The following is an 18,587-nucleotide window of genomic DNA, read 5'->3' on the forward strand; positions in this document are numbered from 1 at the left end:
TTAACCTGCTCATTTGTAACGCATCGTAGGTTTCTTCGTCGTGGTCACGAACAATAGCGCAGCCTGCCGATCCATCTCATCAATGATCACAACTGCATCAGAATTCACCTCAAATCAGAGGACTGATGGGCACTCGATGAAAGCCTGTGAGTTGGAGACAACTGCCCATCCAACTAAAGACCTTCGTCTATGCCAAATATCAGAGAGGCAGTGAGGGGAAAATACTCTTTATAGCCCAACAGGTTAAGCGTCTCGCAAGCCTAGCCCATAGGCAGCTGAGGCACCTCTGCATGACTCCACCTCGCACAATCTATTCGAGCTCTATGATATACCTTGATCGGTGGTCGGTTTGACCCTAAGAAGTGAAGACACAAGCTCAATCCAAGTCCAAGCCCATCGGCTTAAAATACTTTCTAAGCCTCGATTGGGTCGACTCAATCTTCAAAAGTCAAGCCCATGACCCAATTCTTAGACTTGATTCATTTGATCCAAGTTTGAGTCGAGGTTGGGTTAGTCGATTGGACCAACCCTTTGAATATTAATTATCTTTTTACAACGTTATTAAAATTTTATTAAATTTCTTGTTTAGTGTATTGTAAAGTTCAAATCTTACGGTTCAAGAGCTACTGAGTTAATTAAAGTGACTCGAGAAACAATTTTTTTTTTTTTTTTTATAGATTCAAGTTCACTCGATGAATTAATAAATTAATTAATTTTTTTTTTGATTTAGTGGCATGTAATTTCTTTTGACATATGAACTAAACTTGAATTTTAAAATTTAAATTTAATAATATTTTCAAATTTTACATGCTAAATAGAAATTATATTAAAATCTATGCAACAGAAAAATAAAATTTCCAATTAAAATGGAAAAATGTAGTATTGAAAGGCAACTAATGAAATAAAATTAGTCCTGAAATCTGCAGCCCTAGCGGTCGTCCAAATCCACGATTCCTCGCCTGCACAGCGCTTGCACTGTTATTCCAATCTCCAGTCTCCACCAACACGTCGGCGTCGCCGTCGCCCAACGCTCATCGTGGACGCCCACGTTCCAGTCAGGTGTGCGGTGTGTAGTCTGTATTCTGATCTGTTCTTTTTATCACCTTTGGCGAAGCAATGAATTTCCAATAGCAGCGAAAGAACAGTTGAAGCCGTCGAGGAATTGCCTCCAATTCAGCAGCGAAAGAACAGTTGAAGCCGTCGAGGAATTGCCTCAAATTCAGCAGCGAAAGAACAGTTGAAGCCGTCGAGGAATTGCCTCCAATTCAGCCGCTCAATCCTTCTCGGCAAGCAAATTCAACAAGCACACTGAGCAGCTAACCACTCTCTGTACAGCCCCTTCAGTTTTTTCGGGTGTCTGTTTCAGGTTGGGCCAAGAAAAAACCCCTCAACCCAACCCGCGTATACCCCCTTCGTTATATTATTGGTTATAAATTTTTCTGTTAAAAAAGAATATTCATCGTAGATTTGAACGAAAAGAATTCTCAATTATCTTGGCATATTACAATTTTTCTTTTATTAAGCTAAAGTCGGTTATGTTGACAGCAGCCCTTCAAGTTTCTATTAATTATAGAGGAAAAGAACGAACATCTAAAAATTCCTGTTCTCCACAGCAGATCGCCGGTGGACTCTCTTCCCCACCATCGCCACAATTTCCCTCCTCTTCTATCGTTCAAATCCCAAATCTTATTTGCTACTCTAAGGTTAGTCAAACTTCAGTTCCCGAAGCTTTTTCTTTCTGGGGTTTTTCATTTTCTTTATCTGATTGATTGATGATATCTAATTTTCGTTTATTTCGTTACAATTTAGTAAAGGGCAGTGCAACTTCTTTTGCTGCTTCTTGTGTCTTCCTTCGGCTTTGTTTTGAAGTGGCTGTCTTTTATTAACTGATATTCTAACATACTGGAGGTTTCTTGGTGCTTTAGAATCAATATGGCTTTTGTTCTCTTTAAATTGGGATAATGGGTATCGGTATTTCTGTTTGCTATGGCTAATTTTGTAGCGGGTTTGATTTTTCCAGATTAAATCTTGCTTGCTTATTCTTTACAAAGAGGGAGGCGCCTCGTGAATTGAAGTTTGAAACTTTTGCTGTCTAATGAAGGTCAGCGTGGAATTCAATTGTACCTGAAGTGTTCATATTGTCGTGTTTGCAACATGTCGTTCCAATATGTTTGATATCTTTTACGTCAAATTTCTACATTCCCCCCTTTTTTCTTTTTGCATTTAGTAACTTTTGGTTATGCCTTTTTTCAATGGTCAGACGCAAGGAGGAGATGGTGGAGTTATTGACATAGAGAAAACAACACTATTGCTGGAACCAGAGAATAATTCTGAAGGGGGATTGTCAGTTCCTGGAAAGGACAGACCGGTGTTTAGACCTCCTGAGAGAAGATCTCATCTAGGTGCGACTATTATTGACATGCATTTGTATTTGTTTTATCTCTTAAACTGAATAAGCATTCAAGATAACGGAGGACAACATTCTAGAATTTTAAATGGATAGGTTTTGGACCTAAATTTGAGAGATTTTCGATTATGGTAGGGATTAGTGGTTCTTGTCCATATTAATAAACATTAGATAAGATTGGATGAAAACCTCTAGGAAGAAACCACAAGAACAATGAGATTCCAAATATTCTTCATGAGTATTTGTTTTCTCTACCCTATTTTGAATGTCTTTGAGTCCATTTCAAGTCTTAAAATTAAGATAAATATGTCCAGGGGTTGGCTAAACTACGCTAGTTAGGTGCGCATAGCTGGTACTTAGTAGGTGGGAGATCTCTTATCTCCTATTGTCTTACCTTGGCTTCCTCTGGGTAATAATTCAAGATCCCATTGAGATCCGGGTGTTGAGGGTTTAGGAACTTTTATGTGCTCGGAAGAAAGGTTTTTTTCTCTGTTATATTCACCTTGACATTATGAAGAATTCTGTTTGAGATATTTATTTATTTTTTGATGTTCAGGCCTCGATGTACTTGCAAATGCAAAACGGGGAGGATCTAATGATAATGGATTCAAAATCCCCAAGCAAAGTATTGCTTCTTTTGTTTCGTCAATGGAGGAAGAGGAGACACTTGAATTATCTGGTGTCATTGATTCGGGAAAAGAATCTATTTCACATAATCATTCTGTTAAAAATCGGAATTATCGGGAAATAGTTTCCAATGATTCATATGAAGGTACTTTTCCCTTGAAAGTTTCTATCATGCTAAGTTTCTTTTTTCCTTTTCTTTTTCTACTTACAACTCTAGGTATAATATATATATTTTGATAGAAAAAATGTGGACTTGAAAATAAAAGAAAAGAACTGAGGGCAGGGGTAGAGATTGCCCCTCCCATGAAGCTACGTACAAAAAACTTATATATTGTCATTACAATGTAGGTGTAAATTGTTTGAAGGGAAATGTTATGTGATCAATCCTGTGATGTTCCCCCAGGAATCGGAATGGAACATATATTTAGTTTTCTTTTCTTTAGGAGAAAAGTCATCTCTCCTTTGGTTGAACATCGCCTTGGTCCCATACCCATTTGTAAAATTTAGACTGATGAGGAACGGGAGAATATTTGAGGCATTGGGAGGGATGGATATGTTTTTATATATTTGATTAGTTGCGCCTCTTGAAGTGGCTTTTAGATGAGCATTTTTGTGGTTGTTCTCCATAGTTGCCAATTGGAAGTCTTTGTGATCTCTATCTGGCTTGAGTTGTGTGGATGCCCTCTCTTTCTCTCTGTCTGTGGTTTAACTGAAGTCATTTCTTAGATTAAGTGAAAAAAAAAGAAAAAAGAGTTTAGTTTGCTTATTCATGCCTGTTTACCTCAGAGTTTACGATTGACATGTTTATCAGCTTAACTTATTCCATGATATGAACGTTGACCTTTTTGTTTTCTTTAGTTTCCCACTGAAATGTAATCCACGTAAACATGTTTCGTTGGTTTTCATTTTCCATCCTCCAGGTACTCCTTCAGTTCAAGAAGAAATAGCTGGAGATTCATTTAAGCATCATAACTCTAGTGAAACTTCAGATTCTAGTGTAAGTTCATTTTTCATTTTGGTTGCTTTTTGCTGAATCCTGAAGTTAACAATTTAACCTTATTCTAAATTCAATATTATCATCAGTGAAACATGATATTAATGTCTGTACAGTCATGAACATTCGGAGAGAACACTGTTCTGATGTATTAAAACTCTTAGAATGATAATTATTATATATATTTGTATGTAAGTAGGTATGTTATGTGTATGTGTATTGATAGGAAACTAACTTCCGTTAACTTCCTTCGGCAATCTGTTTCACGTTGGTTTTGAGATTTTTGTTAGAAAGCTATATTCTTTCGGGCATGCTTTCTTTTTCTGGTTCATTTAGTCTCATGTATTATTGCTCTTATTCTGTTTTGAAGGTTATAACTATGTCATCCAAAAGCGCTCATATGAGCAGGTATAGGAGCCCTAGACAAGACTATGATAATCATGATAGAGAGAGAAAAGATTTTGACAATGATGGTAGAAGCAATAACAGGCGGGCAAGACATGGGCACAATTATGATGGTGATGAGCCTTATTATGGGAGATCCCGGTACCAAAAGGACTACGGCAGGGAACATGAAAGAAAAAGAAGTAGATATGAAAGTTCACGAAGAACTCCAGGTGTGAATTATTTTTCTCTTGTGTACTATATTGTTAACATGGCTGTACTGTTTAGTAAATTGTCTTCTTGGTTACTGGTAAATGGCTCTTAATTTGTTTGGTACTTTTTTTCTTTTAACATGCAACGAACTTTTCATTAATTCATATTAAAAAGTTATAAGAGTGTTCAGGTTACAAAATCCTTTTATGAGTACAAAAAATCCCCAAGACAAACTTACAAAGAAGTTTGCACGAACGATTATTGAATACCCATGAAATATTAAATTGTTGTAACAAAAATTGGGAGTACTTTTTAAAATAAGAATTATGGAAGAAAACACAACCATGGTCTTCACTTGCCTTTATACAGAGAACACTCAGAGATGGGTGCAAGACTTTGAAAAGAAACTTTGAACTGGGCTTTGGATTTCCACAAACTTTGTACTGTGCTTTGAATACCAAAGAAAGAATTATGGAGTGTCTTTACTTGAGAGTGAATACAAAAAGTGATAGCAAGCAAACCACTTATTGTTCAAGAATTGGAAGATGGATCAAGATCCAAACGCTTTAATTCTTCCTGATTACAAATAAGTTCCTTCCAGTATAGTAGTGAATTTAACTCTCTTATATTGCCCTCAAATTTCTTCTTGTCGCAATCTTCCAGTATTGATATGCTCCATCCAAGCCGTCAATCACTTCACAATCTTTGTTTGATATTGCTTAGGTTTTGGTAGTTATAAGCCAACTTTTTGCATACTCTTTATGTTTCATTTTTAGGCAGATTTTACAGTATTCCATTACACTAAAAGAGCCCAGTTCATAGATGATTGTTACTTGAGGAGAAAGAGAAGCTCAATGTGGTAGTCTGCATATGCGAAGTATGCATCTAGAGTTACAGGAAATCTACCTCTAGTTTTTATTATGCATCTAACTGAGATTGGACAGCCCTTATGATACACTATTTTTGGGAGGAGGTGTCGTCCATCCTGCCCCTTTTTCCTTTAATACTTAATTGTTTTTTTTATAAAAAATAGAATTTATCTACTATTAGATTTCTCTCTCTTTATGTCCGAAGTTGAACATAGTACAATGGCTAAAGTTTTTTTTTTTTCACTTGTCTACTCTATTCTGTATATGTCTGTCCGACTCTTTTTATTTATTTTTACCAGCTTCTTGATTTTCTACTTTTTCTCTGTTGATTTTGTAAACAGATGTTCATCTTCTATCATCAATCTAATCATTATCTGTCCTGTTACCTTCCTCTCGTTAAGTCCATCTCACCAAGACAATCGTGGATTCATAACTGCCCTGCACTGATAGGAAATATTAAACAACTAATTTGGAGCGATGTTATAATGGATTTTTCTTTTCTTGCAATTGGGTTTTTCCATGTTCAACGTCTAATTTTATTGCTTATAAGATGAAGTTATTTCGAACATATCTGGTTTTTGCATGATGTTTGAATAATTTTTACGAGTCTGACAGTTTTGATTTTATCATTGTACAGAATCTCGACTTGAATATTTAAGTTCTTATAAGAAACTTTCATAAAGTGATGTTTGCTTATTACATGATAACATCATACGGTTATTTTAGGTAGATCTGATTGGGATGATGGTAGATGGGAATGGGAAGAAACACCACGTAGGGATGGCCGCTCCAGCTCTAGTAGGCACCATCAACCTTCACGATCCCCAATGTATGTTGGTGCCTCACCAGATGCTCGGTTAGTTTCTCCATGGTTGGGTGGGAACACTCCTAACTCTACTGGTAAGCTAAATCTTCTTGGGAAAAAAATTCATGTGGATTCCATTGGATTATACATGATGGTGGCATTATTAACATTCCCATTTTAATTTTATGCATCTGCTCTAATCAAAATGCATATTGTACAGGTTCTTCTGCTTCACCTTGGGATCATATCTCTCCTTCTCCAGTTCCAGTACGTGCCTCTGGATCGTCAATAAAATCATCCAGTTCAAGTTATCATTCTAAATCTCATAATCTTACATTTTCATCGCGAAGTTCACCTTCCTCTGAGGTATTGCATTGTGGTTAGATTACGAAGCTTTGTATACATTTTTTAATTTTTGTAGCCAACTTATTGACTTACTTTTTGATGTAGTTCTTGGATAATATGTACATTGTTTTAAGCCTAATTAGTTAGAGTTTTGCCTATTTGACACGATTCCTGTGCATTACTATTAACGAGTGTGTTTTTGGTACCATTTTCAGGATTATCAGACAGACAAGTCTGAGATAAATGGAACAAAGTATGAGATCAGTGAGAACATGCGCCAGGAGATGGAGTACAACTCTGATCGGGCTTGGTAATTTAACATATCCACAACCGATTGCCATCCATGTCTTAGCGTTTATGTTTTACTAAGATGACCAAACTAATCACATATCTATGTTAAAATGCGTATTTAGATGAGTTGGGATATTGTAAAGTAAATTTGGTAACTTTGTTAGTTGTCTCAAATATTTTGAGTTTCTATTTTAAATTGTTTATGAACCCAGCTACTCCTTTTTTTTTTTTTTGGATTTGCTCTTGTACCAGCTTAGTACTTTTCTAAACCTATGACCATTGTTAATTTCATTTGCATAGGTATGATAGAGATGAAGGTAATACAATGTTCGATGCTGATAGCTCATCATTTTACTTTGGAGATGATGCTGCCTTCCAGAAGAAAGAAGCTGAGCTGGCCAAAAGATTGGTATGTTCAACACGTTCAATTTATTTTTCTAGATTGATGTGTGTTACATGCTTTATAATTCAACTTCTATCAACACCATTGGTAACTTCTCTGCATAAAGGGCTGTAGTTGAGAAATTCTTTATTAGTTTTAAGTGTCATCTACTTCGTCTGCTGCAAGTTGCTATTGAATTAAAATTTTTAATTGAGGCTTGGGTTTATCATAAAATCCCATCTTCTTTTATCCAATGAGGCTTATGCCTTGAAGCTTGACTCGTGGCAGGGCTTTAGCTTTAGCCTCGAGGCTTATGCCTTCGTTGGAGCATAAGGGGCTTACATTTGGGTGAAAACGCACTGAGGCTTAAAATCTTTACGCCTTGTGTAAGAATTTGAAGGCTAATATTGATTGGTTTCATCTTCAAAAATATAAATGGTCGAGTTATGACAATTTGATTTAATTACTATTTTTACCAATGTGACTTGAAACATTGAAGACAAATTTATAGTTAAGTTAATCCTTTTAATCATAATTATAGTTATGTTACAAATATCCTCTGAGAATTTTTGTTTAAGTGGCAATTGCCGGGTTTTTTTTTTATACTTTTATCTGACTATTATGTTTATCGATACACATTGTTTATATTCTAGTTTTTTTTTATTAGATCTATCAAGAACTCCAAAAGAATTGCCATGTTGTCCATGTTTATTTCAATATATGTGTACTCCAAATATAGCTTGGTTGGTTCAGTTCTCTGTTCCTTGTCTATTTAAAAGCTCTCTAGTTTCAAATCAGCATCTACTGCGCGTTCTTTAGAACAGTTTCCATCCTGTGAATATGGTAATGGAGAAAATTTAAGGAATTGTTTAGATGTTCCTTGGTTTGATCCTCTTTCAACATATATCGTTCTCCATTTCTTGTTGAAAAAATTAAAATTTTATGAAAGTGAGTTAACATGATCTATGCTGCAGGTCCGTCGAGATGGAACCAAGATGACCCTTTCTCAGAGCAAAAAGCTGTCTCAGCTCACTGCAGATAATGCACAATGGGAAGACCGACAACTTTTGAGATCTGGAGCTGTTAGGGGTACTGAGGTGCAGACTGACTTTGATGATGAGGAAGAGAAAAAAGTCATTCTTCTTGTCCACGGTAAGAATTATTCTTTCATATATGTGATAACTGTAACGTTACGTTGGCTGAGTTGAAGCTAAAGTTGTTGCATTTTGTGACAGATACAAAGCCTCCTTTCCTTGATGGAAGAGTTGTTTTTACTAAACAAGCCGAACCAATAATGCCAATAAAAGATGCTACATCAGATATGGCTATAATATCGCGCAAAGGATCTGCGTTGGTCAGGGAAATTCATGAGAAACAAAACATGAACAAGTCACGACAACGCTTTTGGGAGCTTGCAGGCTCCAAACTTGGTGATATCCTTGGTGTTGAAAAAACAGCAGAGCAGGTTTGTGTGATTCTTTGCAACATAAAGATGATGTCTTTTGGTGCCCTTTCCATAATGGTTCTTAATGTATTTTTTTTTAATATGATAGATAGATGCAGATACTGCAGCAGTAGGTGATGAAGGTGAGGTCAATTTCAAGGAAGATGCGAAGTTTGCGCAGCACATGAAGAAGGGGGAAGCAGTGAGTGACTTTGCTAAGTCAAATACCTTAGCACAACAAAGACAGTATCTTCCTATATATTCAGTCAGAGATGATCTGCTGCAGGTTATAATTATTTTCCTTCTGTTTTTTCTCCTTCATTACTTCATCTCATTATTTTTTTGGTCTTCATCTGGCCTGTCACAGAGTTTTTAGAGATGTGATCAATGAATTTTTTTCCCCATCTGCCAGTTCGGAGGAAGAAAAGTTTTTTTTATGGCAAGTCGGAGTGTGTGCTTTATTCAAGGGATTATGGGGAGAGAAATAATAAAATATTTAGAGGGATGGAGAGGGAGTTTTGTGATGTTTGGTCCTTTGTGATATTTAATGTTTCTTTTAGGCGTTAGCAACAAGTTCCTTATCATTATTCGTTAGGTTATATCTTACTTGATTGAAACCTCTTTTTCTAGGGTTGCTCTCTTTTGTGAGCTTTGTTTTGTCCTTGCCCTTAGTGTTCTTGCCATTTTTTTTTCTTCAATGAAAGTTGGTCTTTTATTAAAAAAGAAAAAAAAAGAAAAAAAAAAAGACTTCTCAAATGTTTGAATTAGGTGGTAAATTGTAATCCTTCTTTTGATCATCAATAGGTATTTACTTTAGTGATTGTGCTGACAAATTGTAGCAAGAAATACACAAATAAAATTGTTTGTGGATTCTTATCATCTTGTGTTGGGGCAGAGGACTGTTGTTGAATTATTTTCAACTTTTTTTTAATGGATTGAACTAATGTCTAATGTCTTTTGTAGGTTATCCGTGAAAATCAGGTGATTGTGGTGGTTGGAGAAACTGGTTCAGGAAAGACCACACAATTGACTCAGGTTTATTCATCATTAACTACCTTTTCTCCCTTAAATAGTTTATTAGGTTACCTCTTTTAACACCCACATACTTTGACAGTATCTATTTGAGGATGGTTATACTACAAATGGTATCATTGGTTGCACCCAACCAAGGCGTGTGGCAGCTATGAGTGTAGCCAAAAGAGTCAGCGAAGAGATGGAGTGCGAGTTGGGTGATAAAGTAGGTTATGCCATTCGATTCGAGGATGTAACTGGACCGACAACTATTATTAAGGTGAATACATCTTCTCAGAACGTACTCTTCATTCTATGAGATCTTCCACGGCTAGTTTTTTTCTTCTCTAGTTATTATATGATTGCATATCTCAACCACAGTTGAGATGGGTTCAAGGATGAATGACATTCTACTCATTACCCATATGATTATAAGGTTCATGTTTGATAATGCTAGTTGTGAATAACCTGTCCTCATATTGTTTCAGTATATGACTGATGGAGTTCTTCTGCGTGAAACTCTCAAAGATTCTGATCTCGAAAAGTACCGGTATGCCATGTTCAGATTTGTTTTCTATTTCGGGGAGGAAAATGTTCTTTTTTGTTGACTTTTATCATTTTCTTCCAGTGTAATTGTAATGGATGAAGCACATGAGAGGTCACTTAGCACTGACGTCCTCTTCGGGATCTTGAAAAAGGTGGTTGCCCAACGTCGTGATTTCAAGCTTATCGTGACATCTGCAACTCTTAATGCTCAAAAGTTTTCGAACTTTTTTGGAAGGTATTTTTGATTTAGTATTTTATTTATTATTTATCCATGTGTGTATATCTGGGTTGATATGCCTCTTATAACTAATGCACAAAAAATATTTGCAGTGTCCCCATTTTTCACATCCCTGGGAGAACATTTCCTGTGAATACTTTGTACAGCAAAACTCCATGTGAAGATTACGTCGAAGCAGCCGTAAAGCAGGCTATGACCATCCATATCACAAGCCCTCCTGGTGACATTCTTATCTTCATGACTGGCCAAGACGAGATTGAGGCAGCCTGTTTTGCCCTTGCAGAGCGTATCGAACAGCTCATTTCAACCACAAAAAAGGGGGTGCCCAAACTTTTGATACTTCCCATCTATTCGCAGCTGCCAGCCGACTTGCAAGCTAAGATATTCCAGAAAGCCGAAGATGGCGCTCGTAAATGCATTGTTGCCACCAATATTGCCGAGACTTCCTTGACTGTTGATGGAATATTTTACGTTATTGACACTGGTTATGGTAAAATGAAAGTGTATAACCCTAGAATGGGTATGGATGCACTACAGGTATTTCCAGTAAGTCGTGCTGCTGCTGATCAGCGTGCTGGACGTGCCGGTAGAACTGGACCTGGTACTTGCTACCGTTTGTACACAGAAAGTGCGTACTTAAACGAAATGTTGCCAAGTCCTGTGCCAGAAATCCAAAGAACCAACCTGGGGAATGTTGTTTTGCTGCTTAAATCTCTTAAAGTTGAGAACTTGCTGGATTTTGACTTCATGGATCCACCACCACAAGATAACATTCTTAACTCTATGTACCAGTTGTGGGTATTGGGGGCTCTTAACAATGTAGGAGGTTTGACTGAACTTGGGTGGAAGATGGTTGAGTTCCCCCTAGATCCCCCACTGGCCAAAATGCTTTTGATGGGCGAACAGCTTGGGTGTCTCGATGAGGTACTGACGATTGTTTCGATGCTTTCAGTACCATCAGTATTTTTCCGACCCAAAGATCGAGTCGAGGAGAGTGATGCTGCAAGGGAAAGATTTTTCATACCAGAATCCGACCATTTAACGCTGTATAATGTTTATCAACAATGGAAACAACACCAGTACAGGGGGGATTGGTGCAATGACCATTTCTTGCACGTCAAAGGGCTACGAAAGGCTCGAGAGGTGCGGTCGCAGTTGTTAGACATTTTGAAGACTCTGAAAATACCTCTGACATCCTGTTGGCCCGATACGGATCTCGTGAGAAAAGCTATCTGCTCTGCTTATTTTCACAATGCAGCTAGACTGAAGGGTGTGGGAGAATATGTGAATTGCAGGAATGGGATGCCATGCCATCTTCATCCAAGCAGTGCTCTGTATGGCATGGGATGTACTCCCGACCACGTCGTGTATCACGAACTGATTTTGACGACAAAGGAGTATATGCAGTGTGCAACTGCAGTCGAGCCTCAATGGTTGGCTGAACTTGGACCGATGTTCTTCTCCGTCAAGGAGTCAGATACATCACTCTTGGAGCATAAGAAAAGGCAAAAAGAATCGAAAACAGCCATGGAAGAGGAAATGGAGTCGTTAAGAAAGATTCAAGTCGAGTCCGAGAGAGAAAACAAGGAGAAGGAAAGGGAGAAGAGGAGACAGCAGCAGCAACAAGTTTCTATGCCTGGTTTACGTCAAGGTTCTGGAACTTATCTAAGACCAAAGAAGCTAGGTTTGTGAAAACACAACTTGTATTGTATTGTATCAAATAGTTGGCTCATAAATGGTATGGCTAAATGAAATTTTAGCTAATATTTGAAACAGGAAATGTAAATTATGTACTGAGTTTAAACTGAAGGCTATATACTATATATGCCTATCGACTGTCCCAAGGCAAAATACTTCTTTATCGAACCTAGGCTTTGTTTCAAGCCTATGTTCAAACAATTCTAAAGAACGATTAGAAAATTCGAGCACATCTTTTAATTCTATTTGATTGTATTGAAAGACTCGAGGATTTGAGGTTACCCTGTTGGACTAGATCATTTCGGGGCAAATGGATCATTCCACGTGACTGTACAATGCTAGATGAGCTTCAATAGAATGAATTGAGATTTTTGCAGAGTAGAACCGTGCAATACCAAATACGAGATAGATATTCTAACGAACAGTGTTTTTTTCGGATAAGCTAATTCATTTGATCCACTCTTTTTTCTATTTAAAGAATAACATTTTGTCTTTGGTATCAGACCAGATGTGAAAGAGATAAAAGTATTTTAATTTATTTTTTTTTATAATTAAAAAAATTTGGGGGAAATAAATATAATTTGACCTTGTTATTTTAAAAAATGTTTACTAATAATTAAGAAATGAGCAACGGAACGTAGATTCCCGGCGTCGATAAAAATTTGCCCCATTTATTTTCTAGGGCTTCCAGGTTTCCCGCGAGATTATGGAAGCTGAAGGTAACCGTTGTTGAATTCCTTTCCAATTTTGCCTTTTCTTCTCAATTTGAATTTGTTGATCAATTGCTTCGATCACTCTCTTAGATTACGGAAAAATGTGCTTCAGGTCAAAAGACAGCCACCAATCCGTCGGCAATGCTTGCTGGTCTTCTTACCAGGAGAGCAAAGCTCCACGACGAGCTTCGGAGTATTGAGAAACAGGTTTGCTTTGATTCCTTGATAAGAGTTTTGGAATTTCTGTTCTTCTGATTTCTGAATATGAACTTGACATTGTCTTTTAGAGGATTTTTGTTTCGATTCCAGTTGGGTTCCTACGCTTTTATAGTTGTTACGTTTTTTGCCACTTGTTCTATGAAATCTTGCGTCACTTGTTCTGGATTCACTGTCACAATTGTTCTATGAAAGATTCTTTGGCATACCACATACGCTAAAGAGTAGTTTCACTGCATTAGCTAGCAACAACCTAGCTTTACTTTTAAGCCTTACTCCAGTTAGCGGCGGGCGAGTATTCAACTTTTATATTCTATCAAATACCTGTGGAATATCAAAGGTCTTAAAAAGCGTTCTCTCAACACTTTTTTTTCCAGTGTAGAAAGTAATTTTCACTTCCCTTCTAATTTTTGAACAAGAAATAGAGACTTTTTTGTTGATATTATTATTTGTAAAGTTGCAATAAGTTTACATCCTTCTTTCATGAGAAGTTAAAGTACAATAGCTTACCTCGTTAACAAACAAGCAGTGTTGTATTCTAAGAAAACTAATAGGATTGCTTCTTTGGTTTTACTTCCATCTAATTTCAATACTTATATCCGGTAATATATGCAGGTTTATGACATGGAGACTAATTACCTACAGGATCCAAGCCAATGTGGGAATGTATTGAAAGGTTTTGAAGGATTCCTGTCTGCATCTAAGAGTACTGCTCTGTATGGAGTGTCTATAATATTATTTCACAGAAATTTTTTCATATTAGTTCTCGTTGTTCATGCATGTTACCTGTCTTAACTCATGAAGATTTACGTTTACTGAGTTTTAATTTAGTAATGGGATCAATAAAATACTCTCTTTCCAATTGAAATATAATTTAGAAAAAATCACACTTTTGGTCTCTGAAGTTTTAATTTAAGTTCTAAATTAATTTCCGTTTAGTTCATAAGTTGTAAAAGTGACACTTCAGTTCTTAAGAGGAGATTTGGGCTGTGGTGGTCATTTAATGTTCATTATTTTTACAAAAGGTTTCCCCTTTTTATTGTAAAGTCATTCGAAGGCTATTTTTTTAAGTAAAAAAAAAAAAATGTAAGTGAGGTAAAGTTTATGAATACTTGTGGATGCAGTTTAAAGCGGTCTAGGAAGTTTCAGCTTGAAGATAGGCTCTTCTCACTGTCTTCTGTTACCTCCCCTGCTGTATGTACTTCGATTCTTAACCTGTGTCTGAAGTGGAAATTTAGTTGTGTGATACAAGAGATATAATTTTTCATGTAAAACAAATGTAAACTAGCTTTTAATAAATTTTATGTACAAATGATAAATGCATCTAGAGGGCTAAGACAAGGACATCCTATTCGGTATAAGGTCTTAAGTTTGGGGCTAATAAGATATCCAGATTGATGTTGGATCCATTTTAGTGTATGCTTTGCTATCTAGGATCTGAAGCATTAGCCATTTGCCTTAATATTTGTATTCTAGAAACTTTTGGTATTTGGTTCTACAATTTTTTGGACTAAATTGGATTCATCACTTTTCGCTTATAGAGATTATCATGGAACTTTTTTATTATACTTTCTTCAAAGGAAAAATTAATGTTTTATGTAATTATGTGTTTAGGGTATTTGGTTAGAAAGAAACTATATAGGATCTTTAGGGATTTTCTAGGAAGTGGAGAGCGTTTCATAATTTTGCTAATAATTGTTATCTTTGAGCTTCTTTTTATAATAAAATTAAAATTGTACTCCACTATGGTAATTACTTCAAATTGGGACGATTTTTTGTATTTTTGTGGAGGTGATTGAACTATGATTTGGGGTTTTATTAGATCTATATAACGTTTGGGTATACTATTTGAAGCTTTTGTGTCTTGTTGTAGCCTTTCGAATTCTTATTGAAAAGTTGTTTTTGTGTGTGTGTTTCTTTTAAAACTTAGGAAATTGCAGACTTGTAATTTGAAATCGGTTTATGTTTATGGATTTATAGACTGAATAAATTAATGGTGAAGCTCGTTGCATATGCTATACAGTATACTTTGTTTTCTATCTGGAAAATCTAAAATATGTTGTCTTGTACTTCTGGCTGAGTACTTTAATTTCCCCTTTTCTCGTATGTTACGACCTCCCACTGTCGTAACCTTTCTTCCTCTCCCCATAGTTTCTAGTGTAGTTTTGTGAGATCCCACGTTGACTGGAGATGGGAACGAAACATTCCTTATAAGGGTGTGGAAAACCTCTCCCTAGTAGATGCGTTTTAAAACCGTGAGATTGACAACAATACGTAACAGGCCAAAGCAGACAATATATGTTAGCGGTGGGCTTTGAGTTGTTATAAATGATATCAGAGTCAGACACCGGACGGTGTGCCAGCGAGGACGCTGGACCCCCAAAAAGGGTGGATTGTGAGATCCCACGTTAGTTGGAGAGGGGAACAAAACATTCTTATAAGGGCGTGGAATCCTCTCCCTAGTAGAGGCATATTAAAACCGTGAGGCTGACGGCGATACGTAACAGGCCAAAGCAGACAATATATGTTAGCGGTGGGCTTTGAGTTGTTACAAATGATATCAGAGTTAGACACCGGACGGTGTGCCAGCGAGGATGCTGGACCCCCAAAAAGGGTGGATTGTGAGATCCCACATTGGTTGGAGAGGGGAACGAAACATTTTCATAAGGGTGTGGAAACCTCTCCTTAATAGACGCATTTTAAAACCGTGAGGCTGACGGCGATACGTAACGGGCTAAATTGGAGAATATCTACTAGGGGTGAGCTTGAGCGGTTACAAATTTGCTCTTGATTTCATATTCTACCGTTCTTTTTCACTTTAATTTTCAGGCTGAAGAGCTTGCAGCTGGACGTGATGGTGAGTCTTAACGCTAAGATAAATTCTTCTGATTTTTTATGATTAAATTTTATGGTCTTCTTTTGTGAACCTTGTTGCAGATGGGAGATCCGACTTAGGTCCCGGCAGATCTAAAGGCGGTGGCATATATTCCAATGGACAGTTAGTATTCTGCCAATTTTCTCCTTCCTTCGATAATTTTGCTTTAAACTTCTGCAACATAAAACACCATTTAACAATGAACAACCACAGATAAAAGAGGAAAAGGAAATAACTTCTCTGAACCCTGTAACTATCTTACTTTGTAAAGCTTTGAAGGTGCTTTATCTTCAGATAGTTTGTACATAAATTTGTGCATTTCATGTGCAGAGGGAAACCCAAAAAGGGAAGACCGACCCCGAGGGATGCAAAGAGAATGAGACAATCAAGCGAGCAAGATTTTGACTATGACGATGATCCGGACTCGACGTTGTGAATGCTGTAAATGAAGCCTCTAATGGCAGCATCTACAGAAATCCACTGACTCGGCTCATCCTTACGGAGGCCAACGTAGGGAAGTGTAGCTATTTATCTGTGTTTGATCATGCTTGTTTAGATTATAAATGAAGGGGATACGGTCGGATCTTCGATCTATCATTAGCTATGTGAGCGATTCTCTTGTTCTATATTTTTCACTTCGGAAATCAATTGTAACAGCTCAGGTTTACTGTTAGGAGATATTGCCCTCTCTGGGCTTTCCCTTCCAGGCTTCTACTCAAGGTTTTAAAAGTCATCTTCTCAAGGCTTTAAAATGCATCTGCTAGAATATATTTTCACATCCTGAAAAGAATGTTTCGTTTCTCTCTCCAACCAACAACGAGGAATCTTACATCAACCCTCGTAACTTTGTTATTTTTGGAATCAATGAAAAGATATCATACGAATGAGTGTGTTATCTCTCACGAATCACATTTCCTATGAGTGAAGTTTTTAAGTTGTTGATTCATATATTTTAAAATTAATTTGAGTCGAATGTGAACTTGTCGTACTTCTAGATTTTAACTTTGATTTTATGAAAATTTTGGAAGTGTCCACAATGTCGATGGACGGTTATAAAAAAATTATAGTACGAACAAAAAAAAAAAAATTTAAACTAATAAATAAATATTATCATTTTAAATATAGTCTTAAAAACTAAAAAAAAACATAATAATAATAATAAATAAATAAATAAATAAAAATAGTGAAACAAACGTCTCTGCCACTTCGGAGAAACAGATAAAACTTCCTTATTCGGCGGCAATTGTGGATTTCAACTCCGATTCTCGCGGCGGCGTTTTCACCTCTGGAACGAAGCGGTCATTAGGCAAATTGCGAGTCTTCCTCCATGGACTTCCTGGTACATTTCAATTTTATTATCATTCCAGTCCCTATCTTCTTCTGAATCTCCTCCACTACGCAGAACAAGTTCAACGTGCGCAAGGACGCAGAGAAATCGCCTTCTGGTCCTGTTTCCTGGATTGAAATCTCCGAGTCTGTCTCACGCCGCTGCCAATTTCAACCCGATGGACAACTTTCTGTGAGCTTCTGGTTTAGCTGACATTAACGTTTTCTGAGCTGTGTTTTAAATAACTAATGGTTTTTCGCTTTCTGGGCAATGGTTATTTCATTCCAAATTTTCATTCATTCTACTTTTCTTTATGGAAATTCCGTGGTGTTCTTGCTTTTTTTAGTGTAAATGTGGGCTATCTTGGTAGCCGGATATGCTTAATGTTTAGTACCAATTTGGTTTGAGATTAAGAGAGAGTGAAAACTTGTTTTCGAAGTAATGCCATGCTTCATAGTTTTATATGGAGTTGAAAGACAATCTGAGGTGTTGGGCATGATGTGATTTTCCACTTGTGCAATCATATGGTGCTGATCCACTTAAGCTACTACTATCAGTAATATGATTATGGAATGAATTACCATCAGAAGTTTATAGGATTACTGGCTTGCCTTTGGTTATGCGGTTCATTGAGTAAACAGGCTTCAGTGTATCATAAAAATTGAATGGCCAATAGAGTGTCGTGTGATATAATCTTATGATTCTCATTGCTGCTCTTTATGATGCAAATGGGCCAGTGTCAAATCATGATTTTGAAACCTAGGTAGATTAGGATTTATTAAGCAGCTAATAGTGAGCATGGGATTTAGATCAGAACAATTATCCAAAGAGAGACTCGACTTCTATACCGTTAAGCATCGGGGAAGAAAAAAAATATTGCTCCCTTTGGTTTAGTTTGTGCACTTTACAAAAATACATATGAAAAGCACATCTCTCTGAACCTAAACTCTAAAACACATCTGTCGTAGAGTCTTCAATGTTAAAAAAGAACCCTTATGATAACTAACTCACTGTTTCTACCTAACTAATGGTACCCACCCCCTTACACATGCTCTGACAAAAATTTCTCATAAACTCGAGTTTCTTTTACCATTGAATTGCTTTTTTAAAAGGAAAGAAAATGTGGTTAGAGAGGAACAATAGAATTTTTAAAGGGCAGAGAGATCTTTAGATGAGGTTTTGGAGGGAGGGGGGGGGGGGGG

General features: G+C 36.8%; 3 protein-coding genes across 7 annotated transcripts in view; all 3 read left to right on the forward strand.

Annotated features, from left to right (window-relative positions):
* The first annotated feature begins 1,185 nt into the window (after window positions 1-1,185).
* Window positions 1,186-12,455, forward strand: LOC111456065 (pre-mRNA-splicing factor ATP-dependent RNA helicase DEAH7). Of its 4 annotated transcripts, none has more exons than XM_023097792.1 (19): window positions 1,186-1,366; window positions 1,546-1,703; window positions 2,021-2,101; window positions 2,261-2,402; window positions 2,964-3,179; window positions 3,955-4,031; window positions 4,399-4,645; window positions 6,221-6,394; window positions 6,520-6,665; window positions 6,860-6,954; window positions 7,236-7,344; window positions 8,292-8,469; window positions 8,553-8,782; window positions 8,871-9,047; window positions 9,725-9,796; window positions 9,876-10,052; window positions 10,261-10,322; window positions 10,401-10,553; window positions 10,649-12,455. In XM_023097792.1, the coding sequence occupies exons 3-19, from the start codon at window positions 2,096-2,098 to the stop codon at window positions 12,246-12,248; spliced, it is 3,861 nt and encodes a 1,286-aa protein (XP_022953560.1). In that variant the 5' UTR covers window positions 1,186-1,366; window positions 1,546-1,703; window positions 2,021-2,095; the 3' UTR covers window positions 12,249-12,455. The 4 variants fall into 4 exon arrangements, with proteins under 4 accessions (XP_022953560.1, XP_022953559.1, XP_022953562.1 ...); XM_023097791.1 differs by having other exon boundaries at window positions 1,549-1,703; XM_023097794.1 differs by having other exon boundaries at window positions 1,614-1,703.
* Window positions 12,456-12,863: 408 nt separating this feature from the next.
* Window positions 12,864-16,678, forward strand: LOC111456594 (chromatin modification-related protein MEAF6-like). Of its 2 annotated transcripts, none has more exons than XM_023098537.1 (7): window positions 12,864-12,973; window positions 13,080-13,174; window positions 13,799-13,899; window positions 14,308-14,377; window positions 16,013-16,040; window positions 16,121-16,181; window positions 16,389-16,678. In XM_023098537.1, the coding sequence occupies exons 1-7, from the start codon at window positions 12,961-12,963 to the stop codon at window positions 16,492-16,494; spliced, it is 474 nt and encodes a 157-aa protein (XP_022954305.1). In that variant the 5' UTR covers window positions 12,864-12,960; the 3' UTR covers window positions 16,495-16,678. The 2 variants fall into 2 exon arrangements, with proteins under 2 accessions (XP_022954305.1, XP_022954307.1); XM_023098539.1 differs by having other exon boundaries at window positions 12,865-12,973; window positions 13,058-13,174.
* Window positions 16,679-17,246: 568 nt separating this feature from the next.
* The window catches only part of LOC111455843 (protein root UVB sensitive 2, chloroplastic), a 5,070-nt gene continuing 3,729 nt past the window's right edge, over window positions 17,247-18,587 (forward strand). The window contains exons 1-2 of the mRNA XM_023097466.1: window positions 17,247-17,397; window positions 17,461-17,577. Of these exons, the coding sequence (XP_022953234.1) occupies window positions 17,386-17,397; window positions 17,461-17,577 (129 nt within the window). The 5' untranslated portion in view covers window positions 17,247-17,385. The remainder of the gene's footprint in view (window positions 17,398-17,460; window positions 17,578-18,587) is intronic.

This window comes from Cucurbita moschata, unplaced genomic scaffold (genome assembly GCF_002738365.1).
Source record: "Cucurbita moschata cultivar Rifu unplaced genomic scaffold, Cmos_1.0 Cmo_Scf00018, whole genome shotgun sequence".
NCBI classification, from domain to species: domain Eukaryota; kingdom Viridiplantae; phylum Streptophyta; class Magnoliopsida; order Cucurbitales; family Cucurbitaceae; genus Cucurbita; species Cucurbita moschata.